The 19,042-nt window shown below is 49.9% G+C and overlaps 1 protein-coding gene across 1 annotated transcript in view; it reads right to left on the bottom strand.

The window, feature by feature from the left end:
• Positions 1 to 10,401: 10,401 nt before the first annotated feature.
• Positions 10,402 to 19,042, bottom strand: part of MAATS1 (MYCBP associated and testis expressed 1) — a 29,107-nt gene continuing 20,466 nt past the window's right edge. Inside the window, exons 14-18 of the mRNA XM_026050371.1 lie at positions 17,088 to 17,309; positions 15,706 to 15,854; positions 14,397 to 14,488; positions 10,908 to 11,224; positions 10,402 to 10,587 (exon numbers count right to left, since the gene is read on the bottom strand). Coding sequence (XP_025906156.1) covers positions 10,926 to 11,224; positions 14,397 to 14,488; positions 15,706 to 15,854; positions 17,088 to 17,309 — 762 coding nt within the window. The 3' untranslated portion in view covers positions 10,402 to 10,587; positions 10,908 to 10,925. The remainder of the gene's footprint in view (positions 10,588 to 10,907; positions 11,225 to 14,396; positions 14,489 to 15,705; positions 15,855 to 17,087; positions 17,310 to 19,042) is intronic.

The raw sequence follows: 19,042 nt of genomic DNA, 5'->3' as shown, positions 1-19,042 counted from the left end.
AAAAAAAAAAAAAAAAACCACAAAGCTCCTCACCAAATTCAAGCTTGTACATTATTATTTTTGGTTGTTTTTAACTTTTGAGTTTTATTGTTTTGTATGTAAATATGTGGACCCAGGAACTGTTATTAATGAGCAAAAAGTTACCGTTCAGGGCAGTGATTCTGTTTAATAACCAGACAAAATGTAGACGAGCTTTTTAAAGCCATATAGTTTTAACTCTGTACAGTAGGTACCGGCCTGTATTATTGTAACAATAACTCTAGCGATGTATAGTGTATCTATATAGTTTGGAGTGCCTTCGCTTCCATGATTTCTTGGATTTTATTTCCCTTTTTTTTCTTTTTCTTTTTTCCTTCTTTCCCCCCCACCCCCCACCCCTTCTTCTTTTTTCCCCCCTCTCCTTTTTCCGGATGCCGTCTCCCCGATGGAGAGGAGGCCGCGGCCGGGAGCCGCCTGGGGCTCCCTCGGCCTCCGCGACGGCGGCTCCCGATTCCCAGCGGGAAGCAGGGGAAGCCACGCGTGCGGTTGCCACATGGATGCCCCACCAGGGCACTTTTGGCCCCCTTTTTCCCCCCCCGCGCTCCATGCTCCCTTCCCCGGAGTCATTTTTCTTTCCTGAAGACGATAAGTTTAACATTGCTCTTAAGTTCTTGTGCCCAGCACGAAGGCCTTGTTTCTGAAACTAGTCTGCTTGTGTTTACTACCTTGTTAGTATCCCGCCTAAGGTTGTCCGCAGTGGGGAAACCCTGACCTCCTTTAGCAAACCAAAGGCTGCCGTCTTACTCCGGAGCGTCTCCGGAGCAGAGGCTGCGCTTTCCTGCTGGTGACACGAGGGTCAGGGCCCCCAAAGGGCCGTCCCGACGCTCCGCCCGGAGCTGCCAGGCTCCCGGCGGGCTCCCGGCGGCCGGGGGTTCCGCTCCCGGGGAACAGGCCCCGTCTGTCCCGCGGCCGGAGCTCTCCGAGACGGAGCCGCCGGCGATGGGACGTCCCGTCGAGACACTGGTGTTCTTAACATTAAACTTATCTACCTTGCTAGGAAAAAAAAAATGAACTACAAAAGAAAATTGGCTACTAGAACAACCCTGATTGTTTTTTTCTTTTTTTTTTTTCTTTCTTTCTTCCTTTTTTTTTCTTTCTTTTTTCTTTTCTTTTTTCATTAAGCAAAGCTTTGTCTGAAGTACTGGCAGGTGCCTGCAACCTCGACAAGACACTTAAAAACTTCCCCAGGTTTTCAGGACTCGCTCGAAAGTTAAAACGAGAGGGAAGCAGCCTGTGAACCGCTCCTGCGTTAGGAGCCTCAGCCACTGCAGTTAAAAAAAAAAAAAAAAAGAAAAAGAAAAAGCCAATAATGAAAAGCACAGTAGCGTATTCAGGCCAGGGCCGACCTTTTGGGAGACCGTGCAAAGGTACCCCTGGGGTTCCAGTTTGATTTCCACAGGGCTTTTAGCCAGTTTTGTTCATAGTTCGTTTCGTTTTGCAACACTGCAATAACAGCAAAACGACCAGAAAGGAAAACAGTACCTAAGGGGTTAGCTTGAGAAAAGTAGCTTCCTTGTGTTGGTCTTTCTCAATTTATTTTTAATATATATATATATAAAATATATTTATATATATATAATTTGCTTGCCTGTAAAATTTGCGTTCATTAATGTGTTGCTGATGGATCACTTGGGCCTGTACACACCAATTAGCGTGACCACTTCCATCCTAAAAACAGAAATCTAAAATATATATATATATATTAAGGACTGTGGGTTGTATACAAACTATTGCATACACTTGTGCAAAATCTGTCTTGATTTAAAGGAAAAGCAAAACCTGTATAACATTATTACTACTTGAATGCCTCTGTGACTGATTTTTTTTTTTTTTTCATTTTAAATATAAACTTTTTTTGTGGAAAGTATGCTTAATGTTTTATTATTTCCCCCGCCCCATTCCCCTTGTAAATATGTTTTGTTCTGTGTGACTCGGTTCGGAAATAGTTAACTGGTACTGTAATTTGCATTAAATAAAAAGTAGGTTAGCCTGGAAATGAAATTTCAAAATACAAAAGTGTGTGGTCTTTATTTCACAACCCTCTCCCTCCTCCTCTTGTCTCCCTTCTCCGCCCCTTGCTCCTCACTCCTCTTTCCGCTCCGCAAGAATAGGTGGACATGAATCTTTGTACTGTTAATAATAATCAAAAAAAAAAAAAAAACCCTAAATAAAAAACGCAAGAAATAAGCATGTTTTCTTCAATGAGCTGTGTTATTCCATGGTGTTTTTCCAAGAGATGCCAGCTTGTCCGTGGTACCATTGGATTTGATGGCGAGAGGAACCCTGGGACGTGCTGCTTGAGATCGAAAGCAGCCAAGCTTCCTTTCCTGTCCACCTATAGCTGCAAAGTGAAGAACCTGTGTAACCTGCTGGCTCTGCGCTCATTCTTTTTCCTTCTTTCTTTTTCTCCTTTTTCCTTTTTTTTCCTTTTTTTTTTTCCCCCCTTTTTTTGGGTTTGGTCCCATTAGTGACGTTCTTTGGTGGTGATCTGTAACGTCTGTCGTGACCACGTCCAGTGGCCCGTTCCTCCAGGGAATCGGCACGTAGCTGTCCGGGTTGGGTTGCCGGTGCTGGATAATGTAATGTATTAAACACGACATGTCTATTAGCGCAAAAAAAAAAAAAAAGAAAAAAGAAAAAAGAAAAAAAAAAGGTTAAAATACGTTTTTGGGCTGGCTGACCTGGCCGAATCCATTCTGTCGCTCTCTTAAAGGCTAGATGCGAGGTCATGTGACTGCTGCTTCAATAAAAACAAGTTTATATTGCAAAGAGGCTCCTCGTGGTGTGTCCGTGTGGCGGAAGCCGCTCCAAGGGCGGCCGGGAGGGATCCCCCTGGGTTTGCAGGACTCCGGGCTCTCCCTGCCCGGCGCCGCTGGGATGCGGGTGCTTCTCGGAGGGGAGGTGGGAGATGCAGGCGCTTCTGCAGGGCGCCCGCCTGGCCCGTGTCGGAGAGGAGCACCAAGACACCCGGCGCCTTGAGAGGGCTCCTCAACCGGGACCCTGGTTCGGGCCTGGAATGGGGCCGGGAGCTGCGGTGGGCAGAGGGGGAGCAGGGGCCTCTGGCTGCTGCTGCTGCTGGTTCCCATCCCAGTTCTTGGCTTCAGCGTCCCGCACGTGCCATGGGGTTGGGGCTGCTGCTTGCCACGGGGTGGAGGTGGAGGAAGCGGCGCCATCCCAGGTGCCGCAGGAGCAAACGCGGTGTCAGAGCTGTGGTCCGGAGCCTGAAGAGGACGAAGCTCCAGGGGATGAGGGACTCCAAAAGACCCCACACACATAGACACATGCACCCCAGCCTTCCCTCTCCTTGGGGGCCCCGCTCACTTGGCCCGGGCTGTCTGTGGTAGGGAGTAGGGCTGGGGAAGCAGGGCTGCCCTGGGGGGTGGCAGCCCCACGGACGGAGGGCGCTGTCGGAAGGGCGGCTGCCTGCTCGGAGCTGCCCGTGTGCCACGGGGGAGCGCCGCTCGTGGCTTCCTCCCCCTCCTCCGAACCCGCAGCCCTTGGAGCGGCCGGTCGCCCTGCAGCCCAGCTCCTTGGCAGGGTCTCTCTCCTGCTTGTCCCAGCTCCGCTGCTCTGGAAGGCGCTGGAGTATCAGGTTCATGGGGTCAGGGAGCTGTCGCCAGCCCATCCTCTTGGGAAGCAGGACCCTGAGCACAGGGTGACATCCTCATCCCGCCACGTCGTCTCACCTTACCCCACGTAGGAACGTACCTCATGTGCTGGGACCCGTGGGTTGCCCTGCCAGTCTGGCCCCTGGCATAAAGGCGGCCAAGGGCACCTGCACGTACGTTGTTCTGTGAACTGTAGTGCCCCTTTAGGTTTTAACTGATTTAAGATTTGCCCTTTATGGAGAATTCACTAGAGTAAGTGGAGAATTCACTCTAGTCCTCACTAATTTCGGACAGTGGTTAATTATCCTCAGAGATCTTAAAAAGGGAGAAAACAGTCACCCACCGGTGCCTCCTCTTTGTTTTGAATTCCTCTCCCCTCTGCTGCAGGCTCCCAGCTCTGGCCGTGCGTTGTCTTGGCACAAAGACGACCCTCTTGCCCCAGCCTCAGTTCTCTGCACTGAATGCGAGTGCACCTTGACCAGGACCTCCTTACATCTTGCTGAGCTGACTACGTTCAGCTCCTCCGCCTCATCTTCATGGCATCTTTCTAGTCTCCAAGGGCACCTCCCATCCACTTGTTCTTAGCCTCCTTCTTGAGCAATGGCCTTTGCTACCAGCCAGAGACCGACCGGATCCTAGAGAGCATCTTGCACCCAGGTCATCTGCGCATCCCCGTCCGAGCAAACATTTTTGGTGGGACTTTGATAGTTTCTTTAAAGAGAGATAATGAAACGCCTCAGTATGGAGGATCACCTCCCCAGCACACACATTGCACACCCACAGCTTCCCAGGGGACAGCTGCCCAGTTCAAACTCCCGCCTTGAAACTACCCTTGGAGTCCTATCCGTTAACCAGGTCCAAATCACAGAATTCACAGAATATTTAAGGTTGGAAGGGACCTCTAGAGATCATCTAGTCCAACCTTCCTGCTCAAGCAGGCACACCTASAGCATGTGGCACAGGGTGGCATCCAGGYRVGTTTTGAAGACCTCCAGAGWAGGAGAYTCCACAACCTCCCTGGGCAGCCTGTTCCACTGCTCTGTCACCCTAATAGTAAAGAAGTTGCTCCTCACCTGGAGACGGAACTTCTTGTGTTTCAGCTTGTGGCCATTACCCCTCGTCCTATCGCTGGCCACCAGTGAAAACAGCTTGTCCCCTTCCTCCCTGCATTACCCGCTTGCTGCTCGCTATGCCTCTGGATCATTTTAAATGCTAATCCAAACGCAGAGCGGTACCAGGCTGAGCGCGTTACAAAAGACGGCGTCAGCGACGTGCTTTGTCTTCACCGGCCAAACTCCCCACCATCTGGGTGGAAATGAAGCGTCTGTGTCAAGGCGACCGACACCATTTGTCATCTGGGAGGTGGCAGCCTCCAGGCTGCTCGCGCTGAGGCCCGAGTTGCTTTCTCCTTTTGTGGCAGCAGCAAAAGGGGCACAAAGGAGGAGGGAAGAACGAGGGGCCGAAGCCGGAGGGCAGCGGCGCTTTAGGCCCAGTTGGTGGCCCAGTTGCCGGGCGACCGCGAGGCGGCAGATGGGGCCCGGCCTCCATGGCCGCGCGGGGCCTGGCGCTGGGGCAAAGCTCCGAGCAGCAAGGAAAGCCCCAGACAAACGGAGTCTGTGCTGTGGGACGTCTCCCGGCCCTTGGTCCCTGCCCTACAACTTGCTCGTGCCCGTCGGAGGAGACGGCAAAGGTGTCTGAGCCATAAGGATGGGCCGTCCCCGGGGAACGCAGTCCTGGGTCTTGTTGCATCCCCAGCCAGCTCCTGATGTTCTGGACACACGGGGTTTTTATATTACATCCTACTGCCCCCTGAGAACCTGCAGACTTTGTGACTTTCCTCTCCTGCCTTGGCACAGGGTCACTGAGTGGAGGCAGGAGCCACGGATCATCTAAACGTGCAGGACGCCTGCCTCTCAGCTGCCTTGGCAGGCAGCCCAAGTGCTTGCGGGGTCTGCACGTGCCAGCCCCCCCACAGTCAGGGGAGTTAGGCCCTCCTCTCTGAGGGATTCCCTGTTTTTCTGCAGCTCCCATCTCAGCTCTGGCTCCTCATAGGCAAAGCTGGATCCTCCGGAGGAAGCAGATGGGGAAGAAGTAACACCTTTCCCCTGTGGAGGCTGCAAAGGGCTGCAGCAAAGCGCTCGTAGTCAAGGAGCGCTGTCGCATGAGCCACAGCAGGGGAAGGGGGTAGGCATGAGACCATGGCAGGGCCCTAGGGTCAGGGTACGAGATGGATTCCTACTGAGAGCTTGGTTTTCTAAGTGAAGTTTTCGAAAAACAGTGACATCCACCAGCCCGTGCAGGACTCTTAGCTTGGTGCTTTGATGGCCTGTGTTTTACGTCATCGTCATGAGATCTGCGTTCGCGGGGGAAGATGTTGGCACAGGAAGGCATCACAGGCCTCACCGAGGAGGCTGCAGGGAGCGAGGTGAACTCATGAGCACCCATGAACTCAAGGGGAAACAAGCAGCGTTTACCCTCCTTCCACCGCAGCGCCGGCGGCTCGTGTTTGCTGCGGCCGAGCGCAGGCCCCGCCGCCTTCCCCTGCAGCAGCTCATTCCCTTCTACAAACCTCTGCCAGACAACAGTGCCTAGGGGACAGGTGGCAAATCCTAGAAAACCCCACAGCACTTGAGGGCATTTTTGCTACTGACCAGCAGGAAATCATTAATGTTATTGGAGGGGCTGTCAGGTGTTAGCAGTCCTGAGAAATGAAGGGAGCTGGGGAGTGTTTGGACCACCTCAGGTGCACCTCATTCCTCTTTAAGAAGCTTGTTCTGTGGGACTGGGTTGTGGGTGCTGGTTGCTGGTTTGCATTTAGCTACAGGTAGAGGCACCTGTGGAATCAGACACTGGGCAGCAGGTGGAGAAAGGGCTCCGTAGGTAAGGGCCAGGCTGCCATACCATGCACTGGTGGGGTGTGTGAGATGCTGTAGGTATAAGGGCTGCACGTAGCCCCTTATAAAAGAGAGGGAGATGGATTTGTAGGACCAGTCCCTCAGCAGTTTATGGTGAGGGAAGCCTGTGCAGCTTTTCAGTCCATGTAATGCCAGGGAGAGCTGTGGCTCTCTACGTGGCAGTGAGGTAAAATGGTGGGTGAGAAGGTGCTGGCCTGGCAGGGTATGTCAGACAGCAGGAACTGAGGCCCTTAGTTCAGAGGGCGCACGAGAGTGCTTGCTGAATGCTGCAGGCTTCTTGCAGCACGTGGATTCAGAGCAGAGGTGTCGCTTGTGCTTGGTGCTGGTAGTGCCACCATGAGCAGGGACGCTTGCGACTCAGCCGCAGGGAACTGCCTCAGTGCATTTGGCATGGCAGGCAGCGCCGTGCGCTTCCAGCCTCTGCTGTGGAGGAGAAGCTCCACAGCCCTGCTTGGAGCACTCGCCAAGAGCTCCAGGACACGTTTCTATGAAAGCTTCTTGCTGGTGGGAGAACAGGAGCGCACTAAGTAGCTGGGCATGTGCTGGCCCACGTGGCAAGTGCTGCCTGCCGCGGCCTGGTGACTGGTCGGGAAGGTGAATGCAGTGAGTCACAGCTCTAGGGTCTGGTGGGTCTGTGAGCTGGGGCTGGCTGGCCAGAGAGGGCACCATCCCTGCATAGTGTCCCCTGTGAATCAGGTGATCAGCCCAGGAAGGAAATGAGACATCCCTTCCAAGCACTCTGTGAAGGACGGGGCTTTGGCATGTGGCAACAGGCCACAAGAAGCAGCTTGGACTTGAGCCGCGTGAGTTGGAGGAGGAGGTGTGTGGGGTTGACACGAGGTGTGGGAGAGAAGGAAGAATGAGAGGGAATGGGGCTAGTGGCGCAGAAAGGCAGAGCTGCCTCTGTTTCAGCACATACCCTTCGCATGCAGCTTCTGAGCCTTTCCCCTTTCCCATGCAGACAGCGCCTGCTTGCTGGTTCAGATGCTCTCCCACCCTATTTTCAGCCACACCAGTGCTGGGGTGGAAAGGCAGATGCTTGTGCCCAGAGCACCCCTCAAGCCTCACGAAAGCCCTGGTCCTGCTGCCTGGGACGGGTCCCACGGGCCTCTCTGCGATGCCTGCGAGACCGTGGGACAGGTGGTCCTCGGGTCTGCCCCGCGCTCAGGGCACGGCACCGAATCCAGACCCAGGTCCCCCGGCTGCTGCAGGGCCCTCAGCCTCCGCCTGCCTCCACGTGAGCGCTGCTCGTACCCTGCAGTGCTCACCTGCTGAACGGAGAGGTGTGGGAACGTTTCTAGGCCTGACAATGTGCCCGTCCACGTCGCATTTTCCCTGGCATGGTTTTCAGACGGCGTCCTCTGCCGTTCTCCTGAGTGACTGATCACTCGGCACGGCCTGGGAGTTGCTGTGGCCTGGGGACCGTGTCCCGCTGGCGCTGCAGGTGCAGCCTCTCTGCGCTGGAAGGCAAGAGAGCAGCCCGCCGTCGCGGCTGCTCTGCGCTGGCTGCTCTCGCCGCTTGTTTAGGTGAGTAATGCACGTTTACACTTTATGTCTCAGGAAATCGGCGTCTCTGGCAAATGTTCAAAATGACTCCTGCCTCCCTTGTGGGGTACACGTAAGCCCAGGCCCAACTCTGGAGGGCATTAACTTGAGGAAACTGAGAAAATACTGACCCTCCATGCAGAGGGATGCAGGAAGAGCTGCATGAACAGGCTTCTGGCTGCACGGCGGAAGGCTGGACCAGCAGTGAGCGGAGCCAGTACCAGTACAGGTAGCCCCCGCTGAAAGCCCCTCTCAGGAGAGGAGAGAGTGCCCTGAGAAAAGGCTTAGCTGTGTGTTAGCTTCGTGTTACCCTGATAGAGGTGCTTTCTGCTGGTCTGAGCGGCGGTTGGAGCAGAAGCGCATCCTAGTTGCACGGTGCAAGAGCCAGAAAGACCTAAAACAATTTGCACTCGTTTGTGTACTCCTGGTGACAGGTTATCAGCCATTCCTGGCAGCCCTGTGCTCCGCCTGCAGTTCTTCCTGGTCCCTTGGGGCTCCCGTGCTCAGCCAGGTTCCTGCACCTGGCAGGATGCAGGAGCCCCTGCCCTGGGAGCAGCCAGTGAAAGGGAAGCAGGAGGAGCAGGACTGGGCTCGTGTGGCTCGTGCAGCCGTGGAGGTGTCCGCTGCATTTGGCGCAGCGGGGAGCTTTTCCCCGGGGCAGTGCTGGGTCCCGCTAGGGAAGGGGACGCTGCCTTCTGCTGTTGCTGACTTATCAGCCCAGTTCCCGCTCACTGTGCTAGTTTCCTTCCTTGAAGCACGTTGGGCAAAGCCTGGGGAGAAAGGCACGGGAGCGCCCCTTGCCTTGTGAGGCCCGTGCCCTATTGCATGATAGGCCGCATGGGGAGCACTTATTTCAGTGTTATGATCTTAGATGCTTTGCTGCGCTGGCCTCCCTCCTTGAGTGTTTGCTGCCTCAAGTTTTCCATGTCTCTCTCATTACACCGGAGCTTGTGATTCATGTTATCCCCTCTCTTTTAATGGGGCTAAATTTGCTCAAGGTGGCCTGAGGCGACAGAGCTGATTCCTGACGCAGCCTCCCTTTGCGCGGTGCGAGGAGCTCTCCTTTCCCTGCCTCTGGCATCCTCTGCTTCCACCTGTGCTGACCTGCTGCCCAGGCCATGAGAATTTTCCCAGATCCCTAACAGGATCACCACAGAATCCTGACAGGATCTCATTGCCCATCTTGACCCTCCTGCCTGTTCTGTGATATTTTGGGGCTGCCTGCCCCCACCGTCCGCCTGGTGCCTCTGAGTCAGTGACCTAGAGCCCCGCAAAGGAATTTTTTGGTGTAGTGTGCTCTGTTTCCTCTCTCTCATTCTTATTTACAGCTCAGTGGAGAACTGGGCTATTCAGGATTTTGTCTTTATTTATAGTTTTCTCTCCTCCTTTCTTCCCATCTGCTCAAAATCCCTGGAAAGAAGCCTCGATGCCCCGACTTACTAGGAATGCCCTAGTAAGCCTGAATTCCAAAAGAGCTGCTGGTTTGTGTGTGGGAGGGACACAGTTATGCCTGGGATCAGGTAGCCCTAGAGTTACAGGCTTTACAGACAAGATACCCAGAGCCCAGCACAAGAAGTGGCGGGAGTGCCCAGCTCGCAGCCCACAACTGCATTCTGCAGCTCTTGATGATAAGTAGCAGCTAGTGCCTCAGTGAGTAAGCATTTTGGGTGCTTAGCCTTGGCTGGGCCTCATCCTCCAAAAGCTGCTGTGCTGGCTGCTGGCACTGGCGTGAACGTAGCTTTGAGATGCAAAGCCCATGGATCTCCAGGCTCAGGAGCCGTGCAGGTCCCTGAGGGCTCTGTGACAAGAGGCACTGCCGCGGTCAGAGACCTGTGTGCAGCCTGCTCGTTTCTCACCTTCTGAGCTGGAGCCCCCCCGTGCTCGCAAACAAGGCAAAACCAGCAGTCTTCCTGCATAGCCTCCCGGAACCAGAAAGTCTGTGGGACCAACGGTGAGTTCCCTGCTCACAGGAAGAGGCTTCTTGCCAGAAATGTCTCCTCCTTTAGGATGACAAGAAGCTAGAAGAGGTCAGTACACAGAGTAACATATCTGGAATGGCTGTGAGCTCTGGTTAATGGGTTCTTCACACAAACTGCATCAACCCCCACATCATTCTGCAATCAGCTCCCTTTAGTTATTAGCATCAGGCACTGCTGGCTAGGCAGGCACCGCTCTGCTGAATGAAGCAGGGCCTAATTATGTGAAAAGATGATGCAAGATCTGACCCTCACTAGTAGCCTGTCACAGGCAGCTTTTATTCAGGTAGCTTCAGTGATTATTAGTAGAACTGAATAAGCACTAGAGCAGAAATCCATTCTTTGCCTTACCCAACTAAGGGAGCCAGTGGGATATGCTTGAGAAAAGATGTTATGTACAGTCTCAACTCAACGCTTCTCACGGCTGGAACATTTTCTCATTTAATGCTCTTGATGCAAGGAAACGCTGCCAAAAGCCCAGGTGCAGAGCTCTACAGGGCTGTGCTGCGAAGACAAGGAAGGGATGATAATGCTGAATGTCTCTAATTTCTTTTAGTAGTTGTAAGGAGCAAGTTAGCAAAGCAATGTTTTAAATGCCCCCTTGAGTGTCAGCCAGTACTTCCTGGGGGATAAGACAAAGCTAAATATGGGGGGCTGCACAGAGGATGCCACATTGCAATGTACACAGAGTGGCCCCGGGACAGTATTGCTCACTGGGGAGATGGCCCAAAGGACATTGGTGTTTTCCCATCCTGGATGCCCTAGAAAAAAAGAAAAGGAGATACAATACAGAGCTTAAAACACAGAGGGGTTGGGAAACTCGCCTTGCTCATCTTCTCTCTCTAGGAAGCCTCCGTGTCTGATTCGTCATCCGGGCGGAGATCTGCTGTCTCTCCTGGGCTTTTGTCGTCCATGAGCTTTGGTGGTTCCTGTGTGACTGGAAGGGAGCAGGAGCTCCCTGCTGCGCTGGGTCCAGCGGAGGTCCTGCTTGAAGCAGCACTAGGTGCTGCAGCAGGAGAATCCCCCCTTGTCTCGCTGGCCGGTGTGTCCCGAGGCAAGGCCAGATCGGCCACTATTCTCTCCGTGTCCCTGTGGATGATCTGGTGAGCAGCAATGATGTGTTTTCTTTGGGACTGCCTCACTGTGCATAAAAAGAGGAACGGCTTTTACTTGGAAAGGCACAGCAAAGTGTGCTCTACAGGGGAGAAGGGAGAGGTAGCTTTTAGGTTTCTGCAGGTGTGGAAAGGTCTATTTCAGAGGGAAGAAAAAAAGGGGAAAAAAATGAAGGCCTCCCTCTGGCACTGGCCGGTAGGGTTCTACTGCCACCTAATAGCAGCAGCCAACCTTGCACTTCCCTTGGAAGACACTTCCCACAGTGGGAAGCGCAGGCAAAGGGTTTTCCTTCCCACCTACTCTGCATCCAGGCTTTAAAATAACTTCCCTGGCAGCATCTGGGAGCTGCCAGAGCAGGTCTCTGGAAGATGGGGAGGTAAAATCTGCCCTCTCTTGAGTCCCAATACTGCCTGCACAGAGAAACCCTCATGGAGCTGACACACAGACCAGGAGACAGGACAGACTTGTTAAATCACCTGCCCTGTCATCTCCCTTTTGTCACTAAAGGCTTTTTCTTGGCTGTGTTCTACAGTTTTCATGCAATTTAGTTTGTTTGTATTTCCAGCCCACCTCTTGGGAACTAATTACCCAAACTAAACCATTAACACTGCAGTTCTCTGCATTTCTCCTCACTGTTCTTCTTTCCCTCTTTTCTTTCCCGGGCTGAAGGTGCTGGTAGACAAGCATCAGGACTGCAGTAGTGTAAGCTTGCAAGGAGGGGATGGGGAGCATTGCAGGAATCGGCTGCGGTTCTGCCCGCATCTCCTTCCTGTAAAAGTTCAAGACTTCCTTGTGATTTTGATCTGTTTACACTGTAAGGCTGAGCTCTATTTTAACTGCCAGCCCTGAGTCACCAGTGTCTTGAATGTGTCACACAGCCCTGCACCCTGTCACTGCAGCCCTCCACGCAGCCCTCGCTTGTTGACTCGGTCGCTCAGCTTTACTAATCCATCCTTTTTATGCTTTGTCCATCTTCCAGGTCCATTCGGTTGTCAGCGAAGACAACTGGCTCCAACTTGCGTTCCCCAAGCTGCCTGTCAGCAGCCAGCTCTCAATCCCCAGGATGACATTTGCCATCCAAGGTATTTTGATTTCAATGGTGCATGTGGCACTGCAGGAACTTTACCTCTCCTGATGCAGCTCCTTCCTTCATCCACAGTGAATTGTAAAGGAAAGAGGGCTTAAACTGCTGAGTGAGTTTTGTCCTTTTAAAAGCATCTTTTCTTTTTCATATCAATGCATTGTCTTCTAGTTCCAATGAGAGAGAGTGTAGAAGGGAGGGTCAGGAGTGTCTCAGGATGGACCAGCATTAGATAATACCTTTTCTTGTGCAAGAGAATGAGAGAGATGCTCAGGAGAGCAAAAGAAAGGAAAGGAAAGCTAAGTAATGGCTAAAGGAAGAGATTTGTATGAAGGGAAGCTAAAGTGTGGGCATCGGTGGTGTTTGTAGATCCTCGGCTTTTTGTATTCAGGTGGCTTTGCTCCTCTGGCAGGCCAATGGGTTTCTGACCTCAGATCATTTCCTGCTAATTTCAAGGAAGTTATGTGCCCAAGCATGGGCCAGGTGGATAAAACAAATAGAGTTTCATAATGACTAATCTGCCTTGCCCTAGCAAAACCTTTAAAAGCTGCAATAGAAAGGCAGCATGGTGATGGGCTCGCAAGCTCAAATGGCATTTTTTGATACTACCATGTTGGATTTAAAGGGATGCTTATGTGATGATTCTGCTTCTCTGAGTATCTTCTGATATTGCTGTGACTCATAGTAGGGCCTGTTCTCCAGAGCATGTTTTGGAGACAGAACTCAGCCAGCTCTTAAATGCAGGGCAATTGCAGAAGAGAGTATGAGCAAGGTCTTTCAGGGGACACGTGACCCTTGCTGCCACAAGAATACTGTGGCCAGTTTCACCTGATCACCTTCAAAGGTGCTTTTGTATTTTATCTCTGACTCTTCTTCCAGCAGCCACTTTCACTTTGCCTGGGTTCAGCTCTGCCTTCCAAACATATCCCCTGTAGCTACCCCAGATTTTTGAGATCTTTTCCTCTGTTGCTCGGGAGCACTTCTGAGCTGCTTAGATCATCAGGGGCTGTTGCATTTAAACCCATTTTCTTGCTTCCTCTGTTTGAAACCGCTCTAGAATCCTAGGTCATCTCTAGGTCTTCTCTTTCGGAGATGAGCTAGTCTGTGTGCGTTAGTCCAGCCTGGGCTGGACTTGACTGACCAAAATTACGGTGCCTGGCTTTGGCAGGCTTGCAGATCTACCAAGAGTAAGAAAGGAGCTGGTTAGGCTTAGAGAGTATTGCCTGTTGTTGAACAGTGACTGCTGTTGGTGATGAATACAAACCTGTCAGAAAGAGCTTTGTGCAATTCACAGATCACAAAAGGTGTTTGCAGGGTTTGTATTTTCATTAACAACACAAAAGAAGCAATAAGCTGTTTTTGTTCTCAATTCAGCAAAAGACAATAAGACAAAGGCCACTTCAGACTGTCTTGATGCAATTTCTTTTGGTAAGTTATATTCGCTTCATATGGATGACTGGTTTAGTCAGTCTCCTGAGTGTGCTGGCTAATGGAAACCATCCAGTTAGGAAGAGCCATTTATTTTTTGAGCCTTTGTGTAATACAGATGTTCCCAGGGTCTCTGCCTCTGTATTTTGAAGGATCCATTTTGATTAAACCGAAACATTCCTTAAAATTGCAAAATTATCCTTTTAAACATAAAGTTTAAATAGTCAACCCCGAAACCTTAACTTGGTGTTTACTTATTGACCAATTGGAAAAAAGAGGCAGCAGAAACTTGCCTTCTTCCTTTCACATATATTTATGTAATCTGCCTGTTAAATGCTTCCACAGTTCTTCACAAATTACCATATAAAAAATTATTCACAGCTATGCTACGTAATGACTTTTCTCCCAGTTTATTTTTGAAGGCACAATCAGTGTTTTTAATTTTATTTAGTATTACGGTTAAAGTTGCCCTAAGTCACTTCAGGTCTGAATTTGGGCTCCCATTTTAAAAGACCTAAGGCTCATGAGAAATCCATAAAGAGAGGCAGGAGGGCTAATTTGCACTTGCAGGTTACAAAAGGGGAATTTCAGAGAACTGAGACAGCTTTTGGGAGCGTGCCTGCCTTTCACTGAGACGGAGCGAGGAGGGTGAACCAATTCAAGAAGGGGAAAAAGCAATGAGACTCCTTACCTTTTTCTTTGAAAGAGTTTTTCTCAATCTCTGGAATCAGGAAACTATAAACCAGCTCTGCTACAATCTCTTCTGACTGCAGACGAGTTCTCCTACAGAACAGACACGAGGTGTGATACTAGTACTTTTCTTTACAGATCACCCCTGCAAGCACACAGTTCTCTTATGAATATTCTCATTGTTTTCAGGTGAGTGTATCCTCGTGACAGGAATTGTCAGCTGGCTATCTGCTTATCTCATAAAACAGTGCCCAGCGTTGACAGCATAACTGGTGATTCCCCTCTGTACAGCGCTGCCAGTGTGTTCAATATTGTATTCGAAAAGCATTGCTTCGGGAGAGATCCCAGATTCCTGATCCTCAGAGGTATTTAGGAATCTAGCTCTCACTAATGTCAAACCGTGCTAGACACACAGATATCTCTGAGAGTTTGGGTCTTTGTCGGTTTAGTCTGTGGTCTGTTGCTGTGTTTGCTAAATTCTTCCCTTTTGTGACTTTGCCTTTGGCTGGTCCCCATGCTCTTTTCCATGCCAGTGTCTGCTGGGCTCCCAGTTGGCCCAGGGTCTGCATGCATTAACTCTGGTTAATTCTCCCTGAGGACTTCAACATTCATATTCATCTGGTTATAAAATACCCAGCTGCTGTTCCATAGGAGAGTCACTGTGTCAGGGATTTTCATGGCTCAGTTCCAAAAAGGCACATAGAAACAGAGCTGGAGGTTTGGCAGGTCCTAAAAAGTATTCACTGCTGATGCCCCAGCCAGACACAGGGCAATGGTGTTCCCAACAACTTACTGTACTCGGAATGCCTTGTCAGGCAGCCATCAGTATGAGTGACCCCCCTGCAAATTGGCAGTTTCCTAAAGAACAGCCACCCCAGAATAAAAGACTGCTGTATAGCTGTATCTTTAGCATCTCTTTCAAACCAATTCTCTGTAGGACTGTGAATAAAGGAAAAGACCAATGTGAATGGGTATTGCTTTAGGCAGTTCCCAGATTCAGTTAAAATGCTGTCACCACATCTCATTGGCATGAAGAAATCTAAAAAGGGTGATGCACAGATCCCAGAAGTGATTTGCAGAAGGAATCTGGCAAATGTTCCATGGAAATAAAGCTCTGGTGGATTTATATATGTATAGCAGACAGCAACACTGCGGTTCCCATACAACCTGCACAGCAATGAAGTGGGCACGGGATTGGAATCGTTCTACCCTTCCTGTGTTTTAAATTAGAGATCTAAGTACAGGTGCAGATGGTTAGGAGTATTGTAAACTGCTGCCCACAGCCTCCAATGTGCAGTGTAAGGGCACACCGATTTTCCATTTCGTAAGCAATGTCATTGATTTCTACAGCCATCCTCTGAATCTCTTCCTTAGCTTGTTCTTCCGCTGTGTTCTCCATGCTGCTCAGGATAATGTCTTCCAAGTAGGAGTCAACAGTGCTCTGGTGCACTTGGACCACCTGGAAAAAACCACCAAGATATGGTTTTTGACTGGTTATTGCTAGAACAGATGGGTGGAAGCAAGGCTACAGATCGTATTCTGCACTGCTTTCTGAGGACAAACTGTGTGGGAGAACTAAGTGAATACAAACAAGTGCAGGAAAGGGACAGTGCTAGAAGTAAAACTTATATTGGAAGATGTACTATGCAATTCTTCTACAAGAAGTTATTTCTCTGAATGCAATGGCAGTTGCACAACTGCCAAACAGGCATCATCAGTACCGGCTTTGGGAAATTAATCGGGTTTCATTCATGCAAATTCCGGAGGAAAAGGTTTCATCAAGACCATGCTAGTAGTTGGCATAAGATAAACATATTGGTTGCCTCGTATGGGCTGTGGGACACGGATGCTAGAAACGAGCCTGTCCCTTTTGCTAGTGTGAAGGATATAAAGTTTATTGCATTTTGATCCTCCTTGCCTCCCACTCAGAGAAATATAAAAGTTTTGTTTTTAAAAAGGGATATATATATATATTTTTAAGTGGTTTCAGACCCTCTTGGTACTAACCTCCTCCTGCAAAGTTTGAAAATTATTGCTTTAGTCAATTAGGCTTCCACTCCTTCCTTTCAACTGGCAGAAATATGCTTCACACAGGTAGGAGTTAGGGAATCAGGATGAGAACTACAGATTCCGTAAGAATCTGGAATTGTGTTATGGAGTAGGGTAATCTCAGGACTTCTGATTCTGGACCTCAAGGTCAGGGTTTACTTTAGCATCACTTCATAATAACTCTCGGTGTGGCACTCCTTGTTATAGCTAGTCCACTTTAGCAGGGCAAATGCTCTCCAAACTTTGCTTGAAGGCATTCTCTGTGGGAGAACACCTAATAGTTCCGCTAAGTAAAGACAAAACATTAGTCCTAAAGATTGTTTAGGTGCATTTTATGCTCTCCACGGACGGTGTTTCTTTTCTGGAAGCTTGGAAACCTAAATCTATTTGTGACAGGTGACAGCATAAATAGCAGCACTGCTCTGAGGGCCATTTGGATGCTTCTTAACAGAGATGACCCTGAAGAGGGAATCATGGTCTCTCCCCTAAGATCTCCTCCTCCGCTTGAAAACCAGCCGTGACCTCAGCCGACGCTTGAAGTGTTTCCCTCCTCGCGGGTCCTCCTGTGGGGAGGCAGCTCCCCGTGCTTGCAGCCCTCCTCCTGCCTCACCTGCCTGAAGATCTCGTCCTCCTCCTGCCTCACCTGCCTGAAGATCTCGTCCTCCTCCTGCCGCCGCAGCTCTTCCACCTGGCGGCGCCCGCTCTCCTCTGCCTCCCGCATGCGCCGCTGCCTCTCGGCCAGCATGACGAACGCGTGGACCCGCCGCTCCTCCTGCAGCCGCAGCAGCTCCTTGGAGAGGAAGTCAAACGTGTTGGCCAAGCTCTGTCCTTCGGCCCACGCCAAGTGGCTTTCAATTTGGGAGAGCTTTTTAAAAGAAAAAGGCAAAAGAATTGTGAGAATTGTGTTACAAGCCACAGGTGTGTTCCTCTGGCCACAGGCACGTGCAACTGCTTTGCAGGATCCACTCAAGCTAGCTACAGGGCACACCTAGCAGTTTTGCATTCATTTGGTTTTACATGGGCCAGCCTGGGTTCTGTGTAATGCAAGGGTGCTATGTGTTGGTTTTGATGTCATGAAGAGGCTAAAGGATGACAAAGTGGTCATCCAGTCTTGCTGCACTAGGACAGGTGGCCCCTTTGGGTGGGTGGGTGGGAGGAGATAAATTACTAGTTGCATTTTATTATGCATTTTATGCTGTTGTGGCTGAGAGCAAAATCAGAACAGTTATTGAGCCTGTTTGTTCCTGGGAACTGTTCTTGTGCCCACACCACAAAATGGGAGATACAAAAGTGACAGTGAACTGACCTCAATCCTCTATCTTTCTGTGCTACGCATAGCTGGACTAGGACAGGAAAACAGGGTCAGAAGCTGCAAATGCAGCATCAATCTAGCATTCAGAAAAGAAAATCTCTGTCTTTATGGGCAGGGCATTCGGGGCAGAAGTTTAGGGAACCATCTAATTGTGCATATAGCCACATTTTTACCCTATCCTGAAGACTCAAAATGTTTCTTAACATTCAAAGGCACCTCAGCAAAGCTGTAACTCTTTGGGTAGATACTGGTGATGCAACTGAAGCGACAGAACTTGCCAAGGTCAAACAAGAATCATGAGTATTTACAGCTCTAGGTATTAAGCTGTTATCTAAAACTACACAAGTTAAGCAGTAGCTGCTATCAAATTCAAATCAATGGTAATTACACTGATATGCACAAGTGCAAATGACAACTCAAAATTCCAGGTAATGGAAAATCAGGTAAGAAAGTCTGTGACAAAGCTGGGAATAGAGCCCAGGTGCTTGGTGCTGCTGTACCATTTCTTCCTTCCTCCAAGCACATCATAATTTATGGGTTCTGTATCTGGTCCCACTTTGGAAAGGGACAGGATCTTTGGTTAGTTATTTCCAGTTCAGATGTGGAAAGGCAATAACAGAATAGACTGGAATGTAAAACTCACACAAAACCAAATGGAGCTGAAATACCCTAGATAAGCGGTAATAAATCAGCTTTCTCATCCTGTTGGACAGTGCTTCAAGGAAAGTGGGACTGTCAATGTCACACACATCTAGAAGTGACACTGCTTGGCCTGTGGCTGTTGAGCTGGAGGCAGGTAATTACCCCTAGAGACAGGGGTCATATGGGACTAATGTGCTTTTTTTCCTTATTGCTCAAGGTATTGCATCTGAAAACAGTGTTAAGTGTAGGAAAACCACCCAAGAACAAGCTTAAAATTCTGTTTAGCATCAAGTTACAGAATTCTACTTTTGACCATTTTACTTGGCATTTCAGTCTTTTCTAAAAAGCATTTCTTGAAAGATGTCTCTTTTAAAAACTGAAAGTTCAAAAATCTTTAAAAAAAAAAAAAAAAAAGGGACCACTAAGAATTCAAGATGTGTAAATCATCAGTGACTTTCTAAATTATCTCCATGCACAGAAACTACTGGTCTTGCATTATAGAGAGATTAAAATTCCAAATATTAAAAGACATGAGCCTTGGATTCAAGAAAACAAAAGCAAGAGGTAGAAGGGGTAAATGCCAGCAGAGGGGGATAGTGTCTCTCCTAAAAGCAGATTCTGAGACCAGAGGTCAGCATCTTTAC

The sequence above is a fragment of the Nothoprocta perdicaria genome, unplaced genomic scaffold (assembly GCF_003342845.1).
Source record: "Nothoprocta perdicaria isolate Ctin4 unplaced genomic scaffold, notPer1 scaffold_68, whole genome shotgun sequence".
In the NCBI taxonomy this organism is placed as follows: Eukaryota; Metazoa; Chordata; class Aves; order Tinamiformes; family Tinamidae; genus Nothoprocta; species Nothoprocta perdicaria.
The sequence above is the reverse complement of the archived record's forward strand: the minus strand, read 5'-3'. Positions and strand labels throughout refer to the sequence as shown.